The sequence below is a fragment of the Chondrus crispus genome, genomic scaffold (assembly GCF_000350225.1).
Source record: "Chondrus crispus Stackhouse genomic scaffold, scaffold_259, whole genome shotgun sequence".
In the NCBI taxonomy this organism is placed as follows: Eukaryota; Rhodophyta; class Florideophyceae; order Gigartinales; family Gigartinaceae; genus Chondrus; species Chondrus crispus.
In genome coordinates this window covers 10,241-29,184 of record NW_005179145.1, presented here as the reverse complement: position 1 = coordinate 29,184, position 18,944 = coordinate 10,241, and the positions used below count along the sequence as shown (strand labels likewise).

Below are 18,944 nucleotides of genomic sequence, written 5' to 3'. Positions count from 1 at the left end.
AACCTCCCGTCCCCTTACACCACTACTGTCAGCAAACAAACCTCCCCACCCTCCTTGATCTCTCTCGAGCCGACCGTCCGTCCATGCTGCCGCAGATGAACCTCCCTCCCCCCTCCGCGCAGCCATGTCCCTGCTGCGGCGCGCGACGCCCGCGTTCCGCCGCCTGACCACGGGCCCGGTCCCGCCTTCCCCCACCGCGTTGACGCTCAACCTATCCGCCTTGGGCGCGCAAACGGCCGTGGCACCCTCCCCCGCGGCAGCCACGCTCGAGCCCGTCCCGAACGCCCACCCGGACACGCCGTACGTGGCCCGCTTCATCTGCCCAGAGTTCACGTCGCTGTGCCCGGTCACGTCGCAGCCGGACTTCGCCCACCTCGTCATCGACTACGTCCCCGCCGCCTCGCTGCTCGAGTCCAAGAGCCTCAAGCTCTTCCTGACCAGCTTCCGCAACCACGGCGACTTCCACGAGGCCTGCACCGTCTCCATCGCAAAGAGAATCGTCGACGCCGTCCACCCCACCTGGCTCCGCATCGGCGCGTACTGGTACCCCCGCGGCGGCATCCCCATCGACGTCTTCTACGCCACGGGCAAGCCCCCCGACGGCCTGTGGATCCCGGATCAGTCCGTGCCGCCGTACAGGGGGCGGGGCTAGCTCTGTTAGCCGACCCTCCGAGCCCATATAAAAACGCCCGCAATTTTGTGCCCGAAGAAAAGGGACAGGATCCAATCCCTCACCGCGCCGCGCGCTCGCCCCCGCTTGCCCCCCGCTCGCCCCTGCCTCCCCATGAATTCACCCGAGCCCGCGCCCCCAGCGCCCGTCGCGGCCGCGCTGGAGCGCGTGATGGCGACGGCGACGAGCATCGTGGCCGCAGAGATGCATCCGGCCATAGACGCCGTCACCCACTCGCAGGACGCGCTGGCGGCCGAGATGCGCGCGCTGGACGCGGAGATGGCCGCCACCACCGCCCTGCTCGAGTCGGTCAAGCTCGACCCGCACACCTCGGCCCGCATGGAGGACACGCGCCGTGTGCTCGCCCGCACCAAGACGAAGCTCACCACCATCCGAGGCCGCCTGGGCAGGCTCCGCATGTACGAACAGTCCGATAGGCTCCGCCTCGCGGAGACCCAGCTTGTCGACATGGCAGATACTCCCGCCGCTACACTCCCCGCTCGTGTGCACGTCATCCCGGACCAGGGCTTGCAGCACCCCCCCGATCATCCCACCTGATCGAGACGCCGCTCGCGAAACGCATCAACAGTTCTGCCTGCTTGATTTTTTGTGCCACTACAATACAGTATCTGTATATCTATTAGTTTTTTCCCTCTCTCTGTTCCACCCCGGAAGCACTTGCTAATTGAACTTGTACCGCTCGTCCAAAACGGCGTGCCTCAGGTTGCCCTCGAAGGAGAGGTGCTCGTAATCGATAAACACGTCCACCTTCTTCACGTCCTCCTCAAGCTCCATAAACGCCAGGTCGCATCTTCCCCGTTCCACGCGTTCCCTGGGTCTCAGTCCGTTCACCTCAACCCGCAGCAAATTCGGACAATTCGCAGCCAGCGTCCGGGCCAGAACTTTGGCTGACAAGTTTGCAACTCCTACAGCAACCCCCACACCGGTCCTAGTTGAGCCCCGCATCCGACACCGCGGGCTCTCCCACGTGAAATGCGTCAGAGTCTTGCCGCAGCCCCTCAGCAGCGACCCCATCCCTGCATTTGAAACCGCGTCACTCCCCAGTCGTCTTGCCCCTTCTTCCGACAAATCCTGCCCGTCGCCCCCGAGCGCCACCTCCTCTAGCCCCGTACACCGCGCCCCAATCGCCATCAGCCCATCATCTGTCACAAAACACCCTCTCAAATCCAGCGCCTTGAGTCCACGCCCCAATCTCGCAATATGAAACAATGACACGTCAGTCAAGCACTCCTGTCGTCGAATCGTCACCCGCTCCAAAAGCGGCATCGATTTTATCACCCGACCAACGTGCTCATCGACTAGCCCCGCCACATTTCGCAAATGCAAATCCGTCAATGCATCGCCAGCCGCAACCAGCGCATCCACAGCCATCGGCGCCATCGCCCTGGACCAACCCGGTTCCTCTACTCCCAAAAGCCGCAAACTGCACGCTTTTTGTACCAACATCTCCAACCGCTCCGGTGTCAACCGGCATGCATACAACCTCAAACGCTCCAGCTGCTGCGCATATGCTCCAACAAAACTTCTCGTCCCTTTTGGCGTGACGTGCCGAATATCTTCCAAAAACAGCGTCTTTATCGACGGGCAGAGCTCTTCAATCGCCACCAACGACGCATCATTGATCGACGGATGCCTTACATACCGCAACGCAAAATGTGTCAAATTTTGTCCTGCACTCAGGCACACAGCCAGTAGCGCCTGGTGCGTCAACTGCGACACCCCGTGCAATGTCAACCGACTCAAACGACTTAACGACGGTGCCACGGTCATCAACAATGCATTCAAATCGTCACAATGCACAAACGCCAGATGCAACTCGCTCAAGGGCGGCGCAGCCTGCAATAAGGCCTGGATCGGATTCGCCGGAGCCGGACAATGCGCTAGGGCAATCGACTTCAACTTCAATGGCCCCGGATGGGCCGCAAGCTCCCTCAACAATACGTCCGCCCTCGGATGGCCGTGCACCTGCAACGCCCTCAATGCCGGCGCAAACGTCGACGCTAACACATGCGGATACACAGGCGTATGCCAATCAATCGCAAGACTGGGCACACACAATCGAAATAACATTCTCAACCGCGAACATGCTCCAGCCAAAGCAAACGCACTCGCAGACGATTCCAGCGCCCGGGCGGACAACGGCAAGGTAGGACAAGGCGTTGACAACAAATGACGAAATAACAGCAAGAGCAAATCATCGGGTAAAGAAAGCAACGTCAACGGCGCTTGGTGCCCCACACCCACCGCTCCCTCCCGACGCGGCCTGCTTTTCACGCCAACGCCAGCACCATCCCCAAACCATTGAAACGGCAATCTTGTCGGCATCTCTCGGCAGAACGCCTTTTGCTTCTTCTTCTTGCTGTACCCGTTCGTACCTTCCTCGCTCTCCGTCTACCCAACCAACTCACACTCTAACGAACCCCTCCACTCTCCCTGCCCCGCTGGCCCGTGGGCAAAAACAGGAGGCCCTGTGCTTTATTCTGTCAACTTTTGGCGAAAATGGAGAAAGAATGGGCCGGGGGGGTAAATTTAATCAAATTCGGCCAAAATTGACCAATGAAAACTAGTTTTCTTGAATAGTTACCCATCTGAAAACCCTGCTAGCTATCTCTGACGGCTCCCATGGTGTAGTGGTTATCACGCCAGACTTTGAATCTGGAGATCGCGGGTTCAAATCCCGCTGGGAGCACTCCAACCTGCCATCGAACACGGCGAATTCCACTTTTTGGCAAATCTGGTCACCAGGACTCCAATTTTTGTGCGCCGCGCCAGGCTGCGTGGCACGCATGGCCCAGGGGGTCCATGACATGCCTTTCTGATGAAACAGGGATCTCGGACGCCGCCGATCATGTCAGTCGGCGACAAGAAGACTACAGTAACACCCCTCGGAGAGCCAGCCTGATCCTGATCGCTTCTCCCAGGATCCCGATCAACAGTACAGTGCCTCCGCCAGATCCCGAACAGAGAAACTGTCTCTGCCTTTCGCTTCAGCTTTTTAGTATCACAACCTCCTCCAGCACCGAAGAGGAGAGAACACACAGACGAACGACTCACAGAATAAACTCAACCAACTTACGCGAGAAGACCCTCGCCCGGCAGGAGCCTGCCCTCAATTCCCCGGCGTCGTAACGCCCTCAAAACCGCCCGTACGCGCACTAACCCTTTGCAGAATCTGAACGATTCATTGTTACACACACTGAAGAGATCATTCTCTTCTCCCAATATTGATGCTACAACACTTTCACAGAGTGCCACTTCCACCAGCAACAATCTCTCTGCCCGGGACCGTATCGCTGTCACCGCACAGGAGGCTCCGGTAGGCAGCAAGGGTGCATCGCGATGTATGCATTCAGCGAACTGGCTCATTACCGAAGCTACAGAACTTTTCTTTTTTTTAACTTCGCACTTGCTTCCTGCCTGCGTAAGATGCCGCGCGATGCGGCCCAAGACTAGGAGTGATGTGAATAATGAGGGAAAAATGGGTAAGGTTATCCCTGGCCAATAATAAGAAACAACACAGGCGTGGCCAACTTTTAGAGCACACACGTTGGAAGACATATCTGCACCGGTGGGCCTGGCCTGCCTTCTCGAGAGTAGGTGGATACAGGGTGAAATTGCTTGTATCTCTATGTCTCTTCGAAATAAAATGAGGACTGCATGTACCCTAAATTACTGCCGAACTTTCTATTATTTACACATTGCTGTGAGTCTCAAGTGGCGCGCATCTCAGAGCTAGAGCCCCCCCGGCCACCATATATACCGTTGAAAACAAGAGTTGCTACAGTGTGCCCCAAGTTAGAGTTACAAATTTCTTTACTGGGGTAGAGTTGGTTTTGCTGGCTAATTTTCAGAGAAGTTAATTTTCACTCAGCGCTTGTACTGTATGTGCAGTAAAAATAAAGAAATGCTACAAGTGCTCTGTCAGTTATGCTCGAAGGATGTGACTGCGTCAAGTCAGCAAGTGTCCATCGCGACTTGACATGCTACAGTTGTGGTGATTTATATCAGTGAGAAACCACAAAGGAGGCCGATTCAGAAAAAAAAAACGTATATTTGACAGGTGTGACTCGCCCAATTGAACCCACGAAAACGGGTGAGATGGACAAATTTTGCAAAAAAAATCTTGACCAATGTAAATCAGATCCCACGCGTAAGCCTTGCCATGTTCCATGAGGGCCTCCTTTAAGACAGCATGGACAGCCATGTTTGGATGTATATGTTTGCGATTTTCAAAATATTACATGTCCAATAATTTAATGTATTGTGTCAGCGCGCCGTGATCCGTAAATTGGCTCAAGGGGTGCATCATACCGGGCTATCGATAGGGAAGCGAACGGTCTTTCTGAGCAGTGATGCAAGGAAGTGGCTGCAAAAAAGCCGCAAATCTCATTATCTTATAGTGCCTGGTTCGATATAGTGCCGTTTTCGGCCCACTGACAGAGGGAGACACTATATCGCGATCCCCGTGTACTGGCATTCAGGGACGTCAATAAAATGATTAAATTGAATTTTAATGTATGCTAAATTGGATCAAGATTGAATTTAATCGCACTTATGCGGCAGGCGACAGCCAATGGTGTGCTCTCGTATGGCACGTTGGTAGCGACAGATTCCATTATATTAACTTTGTGTGCGCCATCATACTGTTAAGAAAAGTATTAAATGGACCAATCAGGTGCACGCTGACGTCCATACATGTCCAAACATGCCCGTCCATGCTGTCTTAAAGGAGGCCCTGATGAGAAAGAGTAGCTGTCGGGCCTTGTTGACGTGACTGGGCCTTGTTGACGTGACTGAGACATACTGATACTGGACCTATTGCGAGCACTGCAGGAGGACCCACATCTTGCAATTTCGCAGTCCTCCTCGCCATTGGCTGCGACAGCAAATCACACAGACTGTATCAAATCGGTTCTTTGTGGGGCCCTGCTGTTCCTTGTTTGTCCTTCCACAACAATTCCGACGTTCGCGATATTGAAAAAGCGCCTCATATATGGTATATCCAGGGCATGTTGAACATCCCCCCTCTCCCGATATCGTTTGCCTCATCGCCCCACGCCCCCTGAACTATGGCTTTCCTTCCTCAACCACCACTGTGGCTGTCTCCCCGTCCTCGCGAAGGTATAGTATTTGGACGCCGCCATCATATGTCGTCTTCTCCTCCGCCTTCGGACGAAACATCCGAGGGGTCCCAACCACCACCGCCCTCCCCACCAACACGCCGTCATCGCGCTCGCATAGAAACCTCGAAAAAGGGCAGGGAAATGGCCTGGCGCTTCGACGGTGACGCCAGTAGACAACCGGAGATATGCCCCACTTGCCGGGGCAAACGTGCTGTGGAATGCCCGTGGTGCCACGCCACCGGTGTTCTCATGCTTGGGGACAGACTTCTCTGCTCTATTGAGGGACAGTCGCACTGCCTCGTCTGTCAAAACGGAGAAATTGAGTGCAAGGCTTGCAAGGGCACTGGTAGGCTCGCCTCATGGATTATTGTCGATTCGTAGAGTAGGGGGTTTCCGATTTTTTTATTTACTTTGTACATACCATGTGAAAAGGAACGGGACAAAAAAAAGGACCGGTCTAATGACTTCAACGTCATCCTTTCTACTTCAGCAGCGCTTTGACGAGGGACCGCGTGTTGATTTTGCGCAAGTCCATGTAGGTCTGTCCGACTCCCACAAACACAATTGGCTGTCCTGTCGCGTACACCATGGAAACGGCTGCCCCGACCTTGTCATCGATCGTGTCAAACTTTGTGAGCACGATTCCGTCAATCAACCGTGGCGCTGCTGCGTTTTGGTGGTCTGCTAGTGCCTGATTAAACTTGCTCAGTTGGTCTACTGCGTCGTTGCCCACTAGTGCTTCCCCCACAAACAGCACCCGGTCTGGTCTGTTCACCTCCACAAGTTTTGCCAGTGCACGCATAAGCGGTTCATTGTCTTGCATCCGCCCTGCCGTATCCACAAGCACCACGTCATATCCGAGCTCCTTCGCCTTCCGAATCGCATCGTTCGCAACGGCAGCAGCATCCTTTCCGTAACCCCTATCGAACAACTCTACTCCTTCCCCGAGGCACCGGACGTGAGTACGAAGTTGCTCAACCGCACCCGCTCGAAATGTATCGCAAGCCGCAATCATTACCTTGTAACCATGGTTGAGCAGGTAGTAGCATGTCTTTGCCAACGAAGTGCTCTTACCGACGCCGTTAACGCCACAATATGTAATAACATATGGACGACCCGTACCTTGTTTGGCAGCGATCTCTGCGACGATGTCTGTACTTTGTCTTGATGTTAAAATTCTTGTTAGTGCCTCGTCCAGTGCGCTTCGCACTGTTGTAGTGACTGAGGTCATGGATTCCATCTTTTTCCCCTCCAAACTGTTGAGTACTGATTCAATCAACTTTTCTGCAATGTTCTGCGCTACGTTCTTAGCAATAAGTACGTCCTTGAAGTTTTCCATAACCGGTTGCAAGTCTGCTTTCGTTAGGTTTCGCATCCCCGCGAGCCCCTTGAAATAGTTCAGCACACCACCAAGAGGAGCACTGCTCTCGTTCACCCCATCACCATCCTCCTCATCGAACTCATCGTCGTCTGAATCCTCGATGATGTCATATGCAGAATTAGGCGCCGCGTTCATGAATTGATCTCTAAACCGTGCGACTTCATCGTCTGCAATTGCGCCATCCTCTTGCGGTTTTCCTGTGCTGTAATCAAGCGTAGGCCCAGCATCCTGTGTTGCCTTGTTGCTCGGCCGCATAACTTTTCCCCCGACGCTGCGAGTTGGGGTTGTCGCAGAATCGATCGCAGAGGGTTTCGGCTTCATCTTCATTGCGCCCATGGCAGCCTTCGACTTTCTTGAGACGTGCTTTCGTATGAAAGCCTCTCTGTTCTTCTTCACAACATCCTCTGCTGACAGGGTGGACAAGCCTGTATCCAATGTTTCGGGGTCTTGCTCTGCTTCACGATTAGGATCAGGGGATGTAATGTCAGGTGCTGGTGGCTTGACAGGCTTTCTCTTCTTTCCTTCTGCATTCCTGGAGGTGGCGCCTGCGGTCATGCTCTTCTTCTCCGCAGAGGCAAGAATGCGCTCGAAATGGGGCGCAAACTGGTCGAAATCGGGGTCGCAGTCGACCACGAAAGGGGTGTTACCCTTGGCGGAGGGGTTGTCTGCGGGACGGATGTATCGCTTTGTGAACTCCTTGCGGACCATATGTAGGAGATCATCGGCGTAAGCGGGAGGAAGAAGGCGTTGGAAGATGACGACGAAGAAGAGACCCCTTTCATTGTCCAGGACCCAGCGAAGTGTGTAGCAGTCAAATGAGAGCTCTGGCAGTGAGAGACGATCTTCGAGAAGAACGGAGCGGACAAGAATAGCGAGGGGATCCCCCTTGAGGGCGACAAAGCTGCGTCGCCACAGAACTGTGCCGCCGCTCTCGAAGATGCAAAACTCGTCGATCATTGCGGAAGCTGGTGGGAACGAAGGGTATTGTCGAGCTGCAGCGGCGACGGGCAGTGTGAGATACCGCGGCAGCTTCGGTTGCGGACTCGCCAGGTTTTACTGTGGTGATGCTCCTCAACATCAAGGGTAGTTGTTGACAACGCAACCAAATGTATGGCTAAAATGAGCTTACAGTACTCAATATTAAGGCACAGGGCGTCGAAGTTGTGTGACTGTAATGCTCGCAGTTCCAGAGTTGATTGTCGTGATGTGCCGTGATGCGGTGCATCTGCATCACTGGTTCACATGTCTTCACGCTAGTGACATCACTCCATGCAGTTGCTTGCCTCAAACCGCTGACATAAGCCAGAAACAAGAATGTAGAGAGGTCCTTGCTGGATCACCCTGCTGCACCTTGTTGGGGCTTCCAGTCTGTCCCCCCGCAACACAAAAGTAATCCTCAATAATTAAGACTTGAGGGTTTACGCAACCAGCTTTTCAGAAAAGGAATTTACGATTTTTTAGATTTCCAATTCCAGAAAAGTGCTTTCCTGAAAAGCAAATTTTCGTTTAGGATAATATCCCATACGGTTGCCATTCTACGTGCCTAATCCCAACGAGATGTCAGAGAAAATTTGCCCTTTGTCTAAGATGTGCATTATGCAAAACGACTATCCGGCACAGTTGTGAGCATTAACATAAAAGGCTGGAAAGTCGTACAGGGGACCCTACCCATTAGTGCCGCCCCGTGCGAGACCCCAAAATCAAGCACTATCGGGAGATGGCATTAGTAGGTGACGTCGTCACATCTATTTTCATGCACCCGGTAATTAACGTCTGCCTGCTCCGCGTTGGTTCTCTGTCGTGTGTTGCCATGAGAAACGCGCGCTTTGCCGACCTCAGATACGATAGAGCGTCTGAAACTTGGCATTCAGTCGCCAAAACTTCCAGCTCTCCAAACAATTCCGCGATCCCAACGACAGAGAGTACAGTCCTTCTCTCCCTGGCGTCCTCTGCGCTCTCATCTTCATCACTTGATTGCGTTGTAGTTTTGTTCGTCACACCCTGAACCGTCTCAAAAACAGCATAACAGCAAAAGCAGCATAACACCCGGACCCGTATGACACGTGGCATTTTTTCGTGTTCGTGCGTCAGACCGGCATTACAGTAGTGGGAGAGGAGGGTGGCATAAGTAATAGCGGCACTAAGAGCATCTCCACCAGGCGCTCCCAATTCCATTATCCAAGCCCACGTGGCAGATTTTCATTGCGCTACTTGTCAATTTGCTGTAAGCTACCTGCATTGAGATTTGATGATGGGAATTGGATTGGAATGAAAAGTGAATTCTCCACCCGTAGAAGCGTCGGCGTCTGACGCCAAAACTCATTCCACCTCATCAACTTGCAAGCTGGTCGTGCGACAGCTCCCTGGCATGGACTTCCACTTTGCAACCAACGCGGAGAGCTCATCAGGCTCGCCCGACCTATCATCAGCGGACGAGGAGGAGGCGCAACAAGGAGTTGTCGCACAGCTCAACGACGGAGAAGACCCTGAGCACTACTCGGTCACGTTTTGGTGGGAAATGCGAGCTGTCTCCGAGTTGGTAGAGACCGTAAAGCAAGGATGCTCAGTCCCAGGCAAGAGCGGCAACGTTGAGAGAAACTTTGCGGATGCACATCGCAGATACATGCTCCAGTATTTCTGGCCAGCTGACGAGCCTAGGCCTGGCTCCAACCAGCAAGTATCAACGCAATCAGAAGGGATCTTTGATAAACGGTTCCGCATGCCTCCAAGTGTATTCTTGCGCCTGCTGGAGAGTGTCACGCAGCACGAACCGTATTTTCGGCAAGGTTTGAAGCCCAATGCTGTCGGGAAGCTCGGTATTGCGCCATTGATCAAGGTCGTCACTGCTCTTCTCCAGCTGTCGTATAGTATTCCAGCAGACCTGTGCGACGATTTGTTTGACGTCTCTGAAACTACTGCATTGAATTTTTGAAGATGTTCTTTGCTACTGTTGTGGATATCTTTTCAAGAGAATATATGCACCAGCCGACATCTGATTACATAGTCTGCATCGAAAAGACGTTTCAAGCTGTTGGGTTTCCCTGTTGCATATGAGCTGTAGATTGCGCTGGGAGGCGGTGGAAAACGCCCCCAAGGCCATGCAAGGGAGTCTTATTGGAAAGGACGGGTTTCCAGTGCTCCGTGCGGAAGCTATATGTGACCTAGACTTGTGGATCTGGCATTTTCAGTTTGTATTTCCCGGAGTGCTCAACGATCTCAACATTTTAGACCTGAGCGAGCATTTCGGAAATGTTCTGAATGGAGCATTTCCAACTGCTGCACCTTCCGACGAAATTGAAGACGAGGAGTTCAAGTGGTGTTATTATCTCGCTGATGGTATATATCCCAATTGGAAGATCATTTGCAAGACAATGAACGAAGCTGTCCTCGAGAAGGAAATGCTTTTCTGCAAGGCGCAAGAGGGTGTGAGAAAGCGTGTCGAGTGCGTGTTCGGCATCCTTTTCCGGTAGTTTAGAATTACTGCCATGCCTTCGGAACTATGGTCGTCTGGAGACATGTAGAACATAGTCCTGACGCCTGTGATTCTACATAGTATGATTGTGAAAACTCGTTGGTACGACTACACAAACGACGGCGGAAGAGGATTGAGCCGACACTACAATGAAGCAAACGATCTTACAAATCTGCAATTAACTCCCGTTCAGACTGAAAACGTGCAGCTTCGGCTGCACCAAATGGCGGCCACAAGCGGAAACCTGTAGTGCGCAAACGAGCATGCGCGTTTTTGCAGCGCTCTAATCGGTTAAATTTGGAATCGAAAGGGCAACAATGAGACGTATGCAATGGAGCATTAAACTTGGGAGAGTCTTCAATTTCAATGAAACGTTAAAATAGTATCTTCGTATCAAGCAGGCTGATCTCGTACTATAACTCCATTTACCGTAATGATTTCGCTCGAATGCCGACGTTCGATACTCACGCAAACTACTAGCATGATGAAAAACATTGAAAAGCTATCGTATTGTGCTATGATCAGGGGCAACTCAGGTACAGATTGTTGTGCTCAAGGATTCCGTTGTGAGCATTGATTTGGTATGCCGCACTTACGGTTAATGTGCTACTGGCACTCAATACTTCGGGTACTGCCCACTTGGTGGTCATTCCATCGCGTGCACCAGTAGTGTTCAGCATACCCAGGAAGCTACTCAAGGCTGCTCGACTCCACCATGGAGCCGGACACGGAACTACGCGCGGGGAGGATCCGTCACCACTGGAGAGCGGCTCTTCCAAAGCACGAGGTTCGTTCGAGTACTGCGGGTTGTTCACTTCAGCGGTATTCATAGGCGATAAAACCTGCCTGCGCATTGCACGCAGATATGTTTGCATGTCGGGATCAGCATCGGCGAGTGATGCCGATAATAGCTTCATGTGAGCCTCTATCTTCAGCGCAGCCGCCTTCTCCTTGAGTACGTCTACTTTCTTATTCTCAGTCTTCCCCATCTCGCCGAGAAGCTTGAGCCTTTTGCGAGCTGCGTCCGCCATACTTTCAATGACTTTGGCGCCGCGTTCCAGCGACTTCTTCTGCTCTGTACTTGCAATCGCCCGTTTGTTCCCGGTAGGACGCTTTGCGTTAGCGTCCGTGTCTTGGCCATCGTCCAGTAGGCTTGAAGCCTGCGCAGCACTCGCGGCGTCGTCTTCCGCATCATTTCCAGCGTTCTCATATACTGGGTTTGCATTGGACGCCGCGGCCTGAGCAGTGGCACTAGTGAGAGCTGCGGGGCTTCGACAGCCGCCCTTCGAGCGAGATTCCATCGCCTTCCGCCACAGCTCCGTGGTTCTCAGATACAACAGCTCCTTGATGAATGGGAAGGCTTTCCCAGGCTCCCAGCGGCTCGTGTTGTCGCGGAGCAAGTAGTTATACATGTCCTTAGCCTCCGCGACCTTGTTTTAAACTGCCGTGGCAGCGTTGATGATGTCCTCCGCTGTGGGCTCTCCCGTGGGCTCGAACCTCTTGATGGCGTGTACGATACCATCAAACTTGAGACCCTCCTTTCGCACTTTCTTGAATCGTGCACTCACAGCAACAGCAGAGCGTAGGTTCTCCTCCTCAAGCCAATCGCTGTGAAATGCCTTTATCCTCTGCTCGTACTTATCATAGACAGCAGCGCTAAAAACCTCCCACTTCTGCCCGTTTCCCTTCACGGAGGCCTCCGACGTACGCACGTACGCTTTGCATGCGATCAAGCTCTCCTCTGCACTCTAACCGTTGCCGGTCCCCATTGTGCGCTTTAGCAGGCTGTCCGTTCTTGCTGTCTGGTTGTTGCCGCAATGCTTGATGTGCTGTGGAACGCGTTGAGTCGCTGGGGATACAGGCAGGTCTTTCATACACCGGGATCTGTGACATCACGAGCGCATTGGGCGCACTTCTACAACGTTCAACCACGTTTGCTCGCGCTTTTACGGCAGTTCGCGACAAGCAGAAAGCGCGCAAAAAGCTACAGTGCGGAAAACAGGCCGCAAAGGGACACAGAGCAAATGAGATATGGAAATGGAGCTCCTGCAGATTGCTCTAAATCGAAAGAATTTGGAGCGATTTTGAGGTGTTCCATTTCCCAATCGGGCATTGGATTGGAATGACACCTGCCGGCGGAGGAAATCTCTGCACCAATTTTCATATTTTGAAATGGAAAGCGATTTGGAGCGCCTGGTGGAGATGCTCTAATAGGCGTCCTCCCTGTACAGTACCCTTCTCACTGGCTAGAATTGGGACATGGCTCAAATTGGGACACAAAAATTACTGTCGCCGCGCCGAATTGTTTCTCGCATATGATTGTGCCAACTGCAATCAGCCCACCGACTTCATTCTAAGTAAGAACGCTTCTTTGCGCCCCTCAATCACCAGGGTCTTCTCCCGTCCGTTTCCAATGCCTCCGTCAATGCGTGCACAAACACAGGCGCACCGACGGCGACAAGAAGAGAGAATGGCGGAACGCACAAGAAGGGATAAGGCCTTACAACTTTTGCAAGAAGGCCATTCAATTCGGAAGGTAGCAGCAATATCTGGCGTATCTTGAAGCACTGTATTTCGAATCAGTCAAAGTCATAATACATCTGACCATGCAACACTGGCACGGCTCATAGATTCTGAACGATTTCCGCGGGGAAGACGAAATGTACTCCATTCAGCGGAGGAGTCGCTGATTGTAGAACGCCTTTTGGTTGCTGCTCGAGAGGGGTTTGCCGTAGACAAGGTTGGATTAACTGCCGTCATGACTCAGGCGGCAGCAGATGGACGTCGAGGATTTGCAAACGGGTTTCCCTCTCCAGAGGCGATACGCTCTTTCCGCGCACGAAACAGACAGTTAGCACATCGAGTGGCTTAAAATGTAACATCTGCTCGCCTGTCAGCTCAAAACAGGGCTCATTTATTAACGCTCAAGACGGTACTGAATGATATCGGTAAACAGTACCCTGGTTTGCTTTCCGATCCACGTAAATATGGAATTGGGACGAAGCGGCCATTCTTTGTGAGTATGGAAAAAAAACCGGTGCCACGCGTCTGTCTCTCACATCCACGGAGGTGCACGTCGATCAGTCAGAGATTCTGGGAAGCATGTAACGGCAGGAATTGCCATTGCAGCATGTGGCAACATTGCGCCACTTTTTCTTGTTGCGAGCGGAAAGCGAAAAATGGCTGCTTGGCTTGATCGTCTTATCCCAAATGACTTCCAACATGCGGATGGAACTTTGCATTTGATTTGTTACGGCAATTAGTGCCCACCGGAGACAGCATTATGCGGCACAAAAGCAGGGTCTATGAACAGGGAAATTATCAACAATGTTGTTGGTCACATTAATTCGCATGTACGTAAGACAGTACCACAGGACGAACACATTTTGCTTATTGTGGATGCACATAGCTCCCGTTAGAGAGTGGAGTGGACAGAAACTCGCAAAAGACTTAATATTGTGGCAGTTAAGCTCCCGGCAAACACGACCCAATGGCTACAACCACGTGAAAGGAAGACTAACAAAGCTTTCCAACAAGAAACACGTAGGACAAGAGATCTATTGCTCAACATGAGCCATTTCTAATGGGCAAAAACAGCTGTGAAAACCAAGCTGGCTGTCGCTGTTCATAAGGCTCTAACCCCGGATATAGCCAGAGCCTCGTTTGGCGAAGCCGGACTGTGGCCAATGGATTTTCGTTTCATGTCATTTTTGGATGACAGCAGCCCTCGAAAAGGTAGCAGAGCACCAACAGGATCCTATGGGAGGCGGTCAGGGATGTTGCAGAACACTAACAACAGCAACGTTTCGCGACGAGTTACATCTACTCGCTTGATGAAAATATTCAATCTCTTACACACGGTCAGTTTTCTGCTCTTCATGCTTTAGCAGAGGTTTCAGTCGCTCTCAATAATGAGTATGTGTTGGGAAACATTCTAACAAAGAAAATATGCCTGCCAAAAATCCTCACACCTAAGAAATCTAATAGAAAGTTTCTCGCGACAGGAAGCGCAGCGGCCCTCCTGACGGTTGGCAATTTTCAGAGTCGCGATCAGGAGAATAGGTCCTGCGCGGTCATCCGCTCCGAGACGTCTGGCCCTGGCCCCGTCTCATTTTTGCCCCTGGTGTTGGGTCCATGACTCAGCTCGCCTGGTATGCCGTGTTGTAGCGCATTTTTAATCGTTTAAATATCATTGGTGCGCCACTGCCAACAGTGGACGAAGCATGATGGAATCGCTACGGGAAATACCTGTCACTGTAAGTCCAGTTATGCTTGTGACCACGTCTTTCCAAAACTTGCACGGACGTTTATAGTTTCGCCTAAAATTTCCGCAAACGTTTTAATGCGAGGGTGCACGTCTCCAGAATGTTTCTGAGTTTCGCAGAAAAAGTTGCTCAAACTTTCGGCAGCACTTTGGGAACCTTTGAAACTTCAGAAGCATTCATCAACCTTTTCAAAGATGCCGGATCGCATTACAGCTCCGATCGAGGGTGGATGGAAATATTCCTTCATTGAGGCCTTGCTTGCAGGATCCAACAAGGTCCACCACCGGGACCAATGGGAGTGCCGTTTGAGGCGAATATCAGAAAAATCAATTGTCAACCAGGATTTTACGGAGCCATGAGCCCTGGTAGTTGGGACCAAAGTTGTATGGCTCTGGGTCACAGGCTCTGGTACCCAGGGCCATTATTGGGACGTATTCTCCTGAATGCGACTCTTTCAGTCCGTTCGTGCTCGTTTGGAGGGGCGGAATTCCCCAAAAGCAGCCGTACCCGACTGTGTTCACATTCAGGAGTGTAATGTAGTAGATGGTACCGCGAACAAAGAAAACATTGACTCTGACAATCTTCTGAAAGCACAGTCTGCGGTGTCGCCTCTCGACGACATAGTTGGCGACGACTTGCCAATCTCGCAATGGCCAAGAGCGCAAGAACAGCGCAGGCAGGATCACGAAGGCGAGTTGTTGAGGACCCGCCAGCACACGACAGCGTCAGCTTTTCTGGGCCTCTCCCATTACAGATGAATCGTGCAGGGCATGTCGTCTGTCGTCGTCCCACTTTGACCCTGCCACACTTTGGAGAGCAAATTTGCTTTCCAAATAAAGGCAATTTTCCCCGAATACGCAATCCATTCGCATATTTATCATAACTTCTTATGCGTCCCACATTGAGGCAGTGAGAAGGGGACTGAGAAGTAGAACACGTACTGCACACAACCATGAATCTAGGTCGTCTGAGGGACCACTCCTATAGGCAGACGGCAATCAGGAAGCGGACATGGAAGGTTGCCGCCTATGTTTTAACCCGGAGGCGTCAAGTAGCGAAAATAGGAGCGCTTAACTTTCGAATGTCCTATTGCATGCACTGCAAGAGTATCAGAGTCATTCCGTACAGACAAACAATTCATTTTACGAGTTAAATGTATCTCTTTTGTCAAATTTCTCTTTCGAACTCCACTCCTCAACCAAACTGGATTGTCTACATCTATTTAGATTAGAAAGCATTATTTAATTCAAATTATTGAAGCAGTTGCGTACCTGCCTTTTAATGTACTACTTTGAACCCTCGCTATCTGAATCCTATGTTAGTGAATATGAGTATTCTTAGAAATATGGTCAATGAATTGGCAACCGGGGCTCCATGGCCCTTTCATCGGTAGCTGTCACACGTAGTAACGTGAAAAGTACCTCACGACTCTGGATTTGGATTTCGTGACCGTCATGAACCATTTGAAAAGACTTGGTTGAAACCCAACACGCGTCTGTAAGGACCCACATAACCCAAATGAATATCTACATGGACAGTCCTTATAAGGCTCCGACTCCGACTCATCAGCGCTACTCTTGCCTCCGAATTAGTTGCTTGTTTCCAACCAAAAACAAGCTCCAGCCGGGAAACCGACTACGTCGACCATCAAACACATTTCGTACCATCCTCCGCTTCTCAAACATGCAACAGCCTACTGACGATAATTCTAGTACGAACTCTCTCCCGCCCCACTGACGCTGCCTTTGCCGCACGCGCCGCCAATCTCGACCATTCCGCTCAGATAATCAGCCTACTGTAGCATAACCCCGCCCCTGGGACTTTTTAGTTAGATTACATCAACAACGGGACCCCATACTGTAGAGCTCGACGCTCTACAGTACAATCGCGCGTGTCCACGTGTACACCACGGGGACAAGGGACACACGCATACACGTGCACACGTGTACCACGCGCGAACGAAGCGCGCACGCACCACGAGTAATACGTGTACTGTCAGCCTCGACATAGCTGACAGTATTACAGTGCAGGCCGACCTGCACACAGTAGCACACTACATTACCTCGGTACTGTAGTGCTATGATAGATTGTTTTGTATATTAAATAGGGAGCGATCCGACGGCGGCAGGAGGGGGACAAGCACGGACTTGTCCTCATCCGACCGCCAAGGTCAGTCCACCCAGCATATTCTAACGACGCGCCCTCGCCTTCGCGCGCGTTAGGAGGAAGGGAGCGCGTAGGGGACACACGCGTGCGCGAGCGAGCCAAGATCGGCCTCCGCCCGTCAGCGCTGGTACGTTACCCAGCCCTGCTCCGGGGCGTCGAGGCGTAGATCGGCCCGCGCGCACGCCCGTCCCCGACCGTCCCGCTCTACCATACCGCTACCAGGGCCCGCTTCCCTGCCTCGTTAGCTGGTGCTTCACCCGTCTTCCCGTTCGAACGGTTCTATGTCGGGCTGCGCATACACCCTCGGTCGTCTGGTGGTGTTTATGCTACAGTGGTCTCCCGACCTAGAAGACCCCGGAGTTCGAACTACGAGAAGACTTCCGTTTCCCTCCGCGTCCGATCGCGTCGAGATGAGCCAAGACTAGGAGCCCTCGATCCGCTCCGAAGCGGCGGATCCGAGTCCGGCCGCTATGCAGTCCCCATCCGCCCCGTCGGGCGACGGCGACGCTGGTACTCGAGACCGCCAACCGTCGCCCGGGTCCTCCGAAGAACAGGCGGCGGCGATGTTTGATCGCATAGCCTAATACATCGAGTAAGTACGCACTTCCCTTCGTGTCGATGTATCGGATGCCGTATACACGCGACGTATGGCCGAACTCCGCTCCCTACGTGAAGGGAGGTCCGATAGAGTAACGCAGTCCCTCGAGAATCTCCGAGCGCTAATCGACGAGCTACACTTGCGGTTAGTGCTCGTCGAAGATTCCCGTTTCGCATCGCCCGAACAGTCTGGGCAAGGTCGCCCCGAGAGGTCGACCCCTGCTAGGCGATCTCAGGATTGAACCTCCCCATCCGCGGAACAGTTGGGTGCGTTCGTGCATCTCTCCGCCGAGCTCAACGCCACACGTCGGCGTGCCCGTGACATGGAACGTACCATGGCCGAAAGGATACCCGATGCCCCCTTGAGAGGGCCCGGTGATGCCGTACCTCCGGGCGCAGCCGCGCCACAAGACGGGCGCCCGACTGGGGTCTACCCCAGTCGCGGCGCAGAGGAGAGACGATCCCCGATGGACGCCAACGCGGCGTCCGAAACCCAAGCTCTGCCCCCTGCCCCCGGAAGCAGGTGGTAGACCGGACGGGTGCCGTATCGCGACGACCCCCACCGTGGAGGAGCCGCCCGCGGATCCGGAGAACCGATGTTCTCCGTCGATCCCCGCTGGGGCGGCTACCGGCTGGCGAACTACGCCGAGCATCCAGGTCCGGTAGACGTTCGTACTCTACACGTTACCTCCTTCGGCACGCTGGGTCCCGCTGAACCCGGGCTCGAGCCGGTGGATACGATGATTCAAGAGTTCAGCGCAATCGCTAACTATCGTGTGTACAGCTTGGATAACCCCTCGAGGCTCGTTACCTCGGGTGACGCGGGACGGATCGCGAAGTACGTCCAACGCTGCCGTGGGATCCGTCCCACGATGAGGAGCTTTGACGGTACGGACCCGATCCAGCTCCTACCGTTCTTGAAGGATATTCGGATTTCCTTCAACTCGCAACACCTGACCGAGGGTGTTGCGGTGAGAGTCTTCGCGCACTCTTAGAGCGCGACGCGGAGCGCCTTTATACGAGTTATACGATGTGTGGCCTCCGCGCCGGCCAACTCCACGACGACGTGAGTTGGCCGGGGCTCGTGAATCAATTCTTGAAACGCTACCTAACCGACGACGTGCTAGGTGAAGCGTACGAAGCTGTCCCTACGGCGTGACAACAATCTCACGAAACGTAGAACACGTTCGCGGACCGGCTCCAAACGGCGGCGTTCCGATGCACGGCGGTGTTCTCCGAACAGTCCCTC

General features: G+C 52.9%; 6 protein-coding genes; 2 read left to right on the top strand and 4 right to left on the bottom strand.

Annotated features, from left to right (window-relative positions):
• The first annotated feature begins 124 nt into the window (after nt 1-124).
• Nucleotides 125-652, top strand: CHC_T00008510001 (hypothetical protein). Its single transcript, XM_005716390.1, has one exon. It carries the CDS (start codon nt 125-127, stop codon nt 650-652), a length of 528 nt encoding a protein of 175 aa, XP_005716447.1.
• Nucleotides 653-1,226: 574 nt separating this feature from the next.
• On the bottom strand, nt 1,227-3,279 carry CHC_T00004900001 (hypothetical protein). XM_005716389.1 is given in 4 exon segments: nt 1,227-1,351; nt 1,352-1,739; nt 2,586-3,070; nt 3,256-3,279. The coding sequence occupies 3 exon segments, from the start codon at nt 3,277-3,279 to the stop codon at nt 1,352-1,354; spliced, it is 897 nt and encodes a 298-aa protein (XP_005716446.1). The 3' UTR covers nt 1,227-1,351.
• A 1,581-nt stretch (nt 3,280-4,860) lies between these two features.
• On the top strand, nt 4,861-4,971 carry CHC_T00004899001 (hypothetical protein). Its single transcript, XM_005716388.1, has one exon. The coding sequence runs from the start codon at nt 4,861-4,863 to the stop codon at nt 4,969-4,971; it is 111 nt and encodes a 36-aa protein (XP_005716445.1).
• A 378-nt stretch (nt 4,972-5,349) lies between these two features.
• On the bottom strand, nt 5,350-5,493 carry CHC_T00004898001 (hypothetical protein). The gene has a single exon (XM_005716387.1). The coding sequence runs from the start codon at nt 5,491-5,493 to the stop codon at nt 5,350-5,352; it is 144 nt and encodes a 47-aa protein (XP_005716444.1).
• Nucleotides 5,494-5,736: 243 nt separating this feature from the next.
• On the bottom strand, nt 5,737-5,838 carry CHC_T00004897001 (hypothetical protein). The gene has a single exon (XM_005716386.1). It carries the CDS (start codon nt 5,836-5,838, stop codon nt 5,737-5,739), a length of 102 nt encoding a protein of 33 aa, XP_005716443.1.
• A 359-nt stretch (nt 5,839-6,197) lies between these two features.
• CHC_T00004896001 (hypothetical protein) lies at nt 6,198-8,152 on the bottom strand. XM_005716385.1 is given in 2 exon segments: nt 6,198-6,295; nt 6,296-8,152. The coding sequence occupies 1 exon segment, from the start codon at nt 8,150-8,152 to the stop codon at nt 6,296-6,298; it is 1,857 nt and encodes a 618-aa protein (XP_005716442.1). The 3' UTR covers nt 6,198-6,295.
• Nucleotides 8,153-18,944: the final 10,792 nt, after the last annotated feature.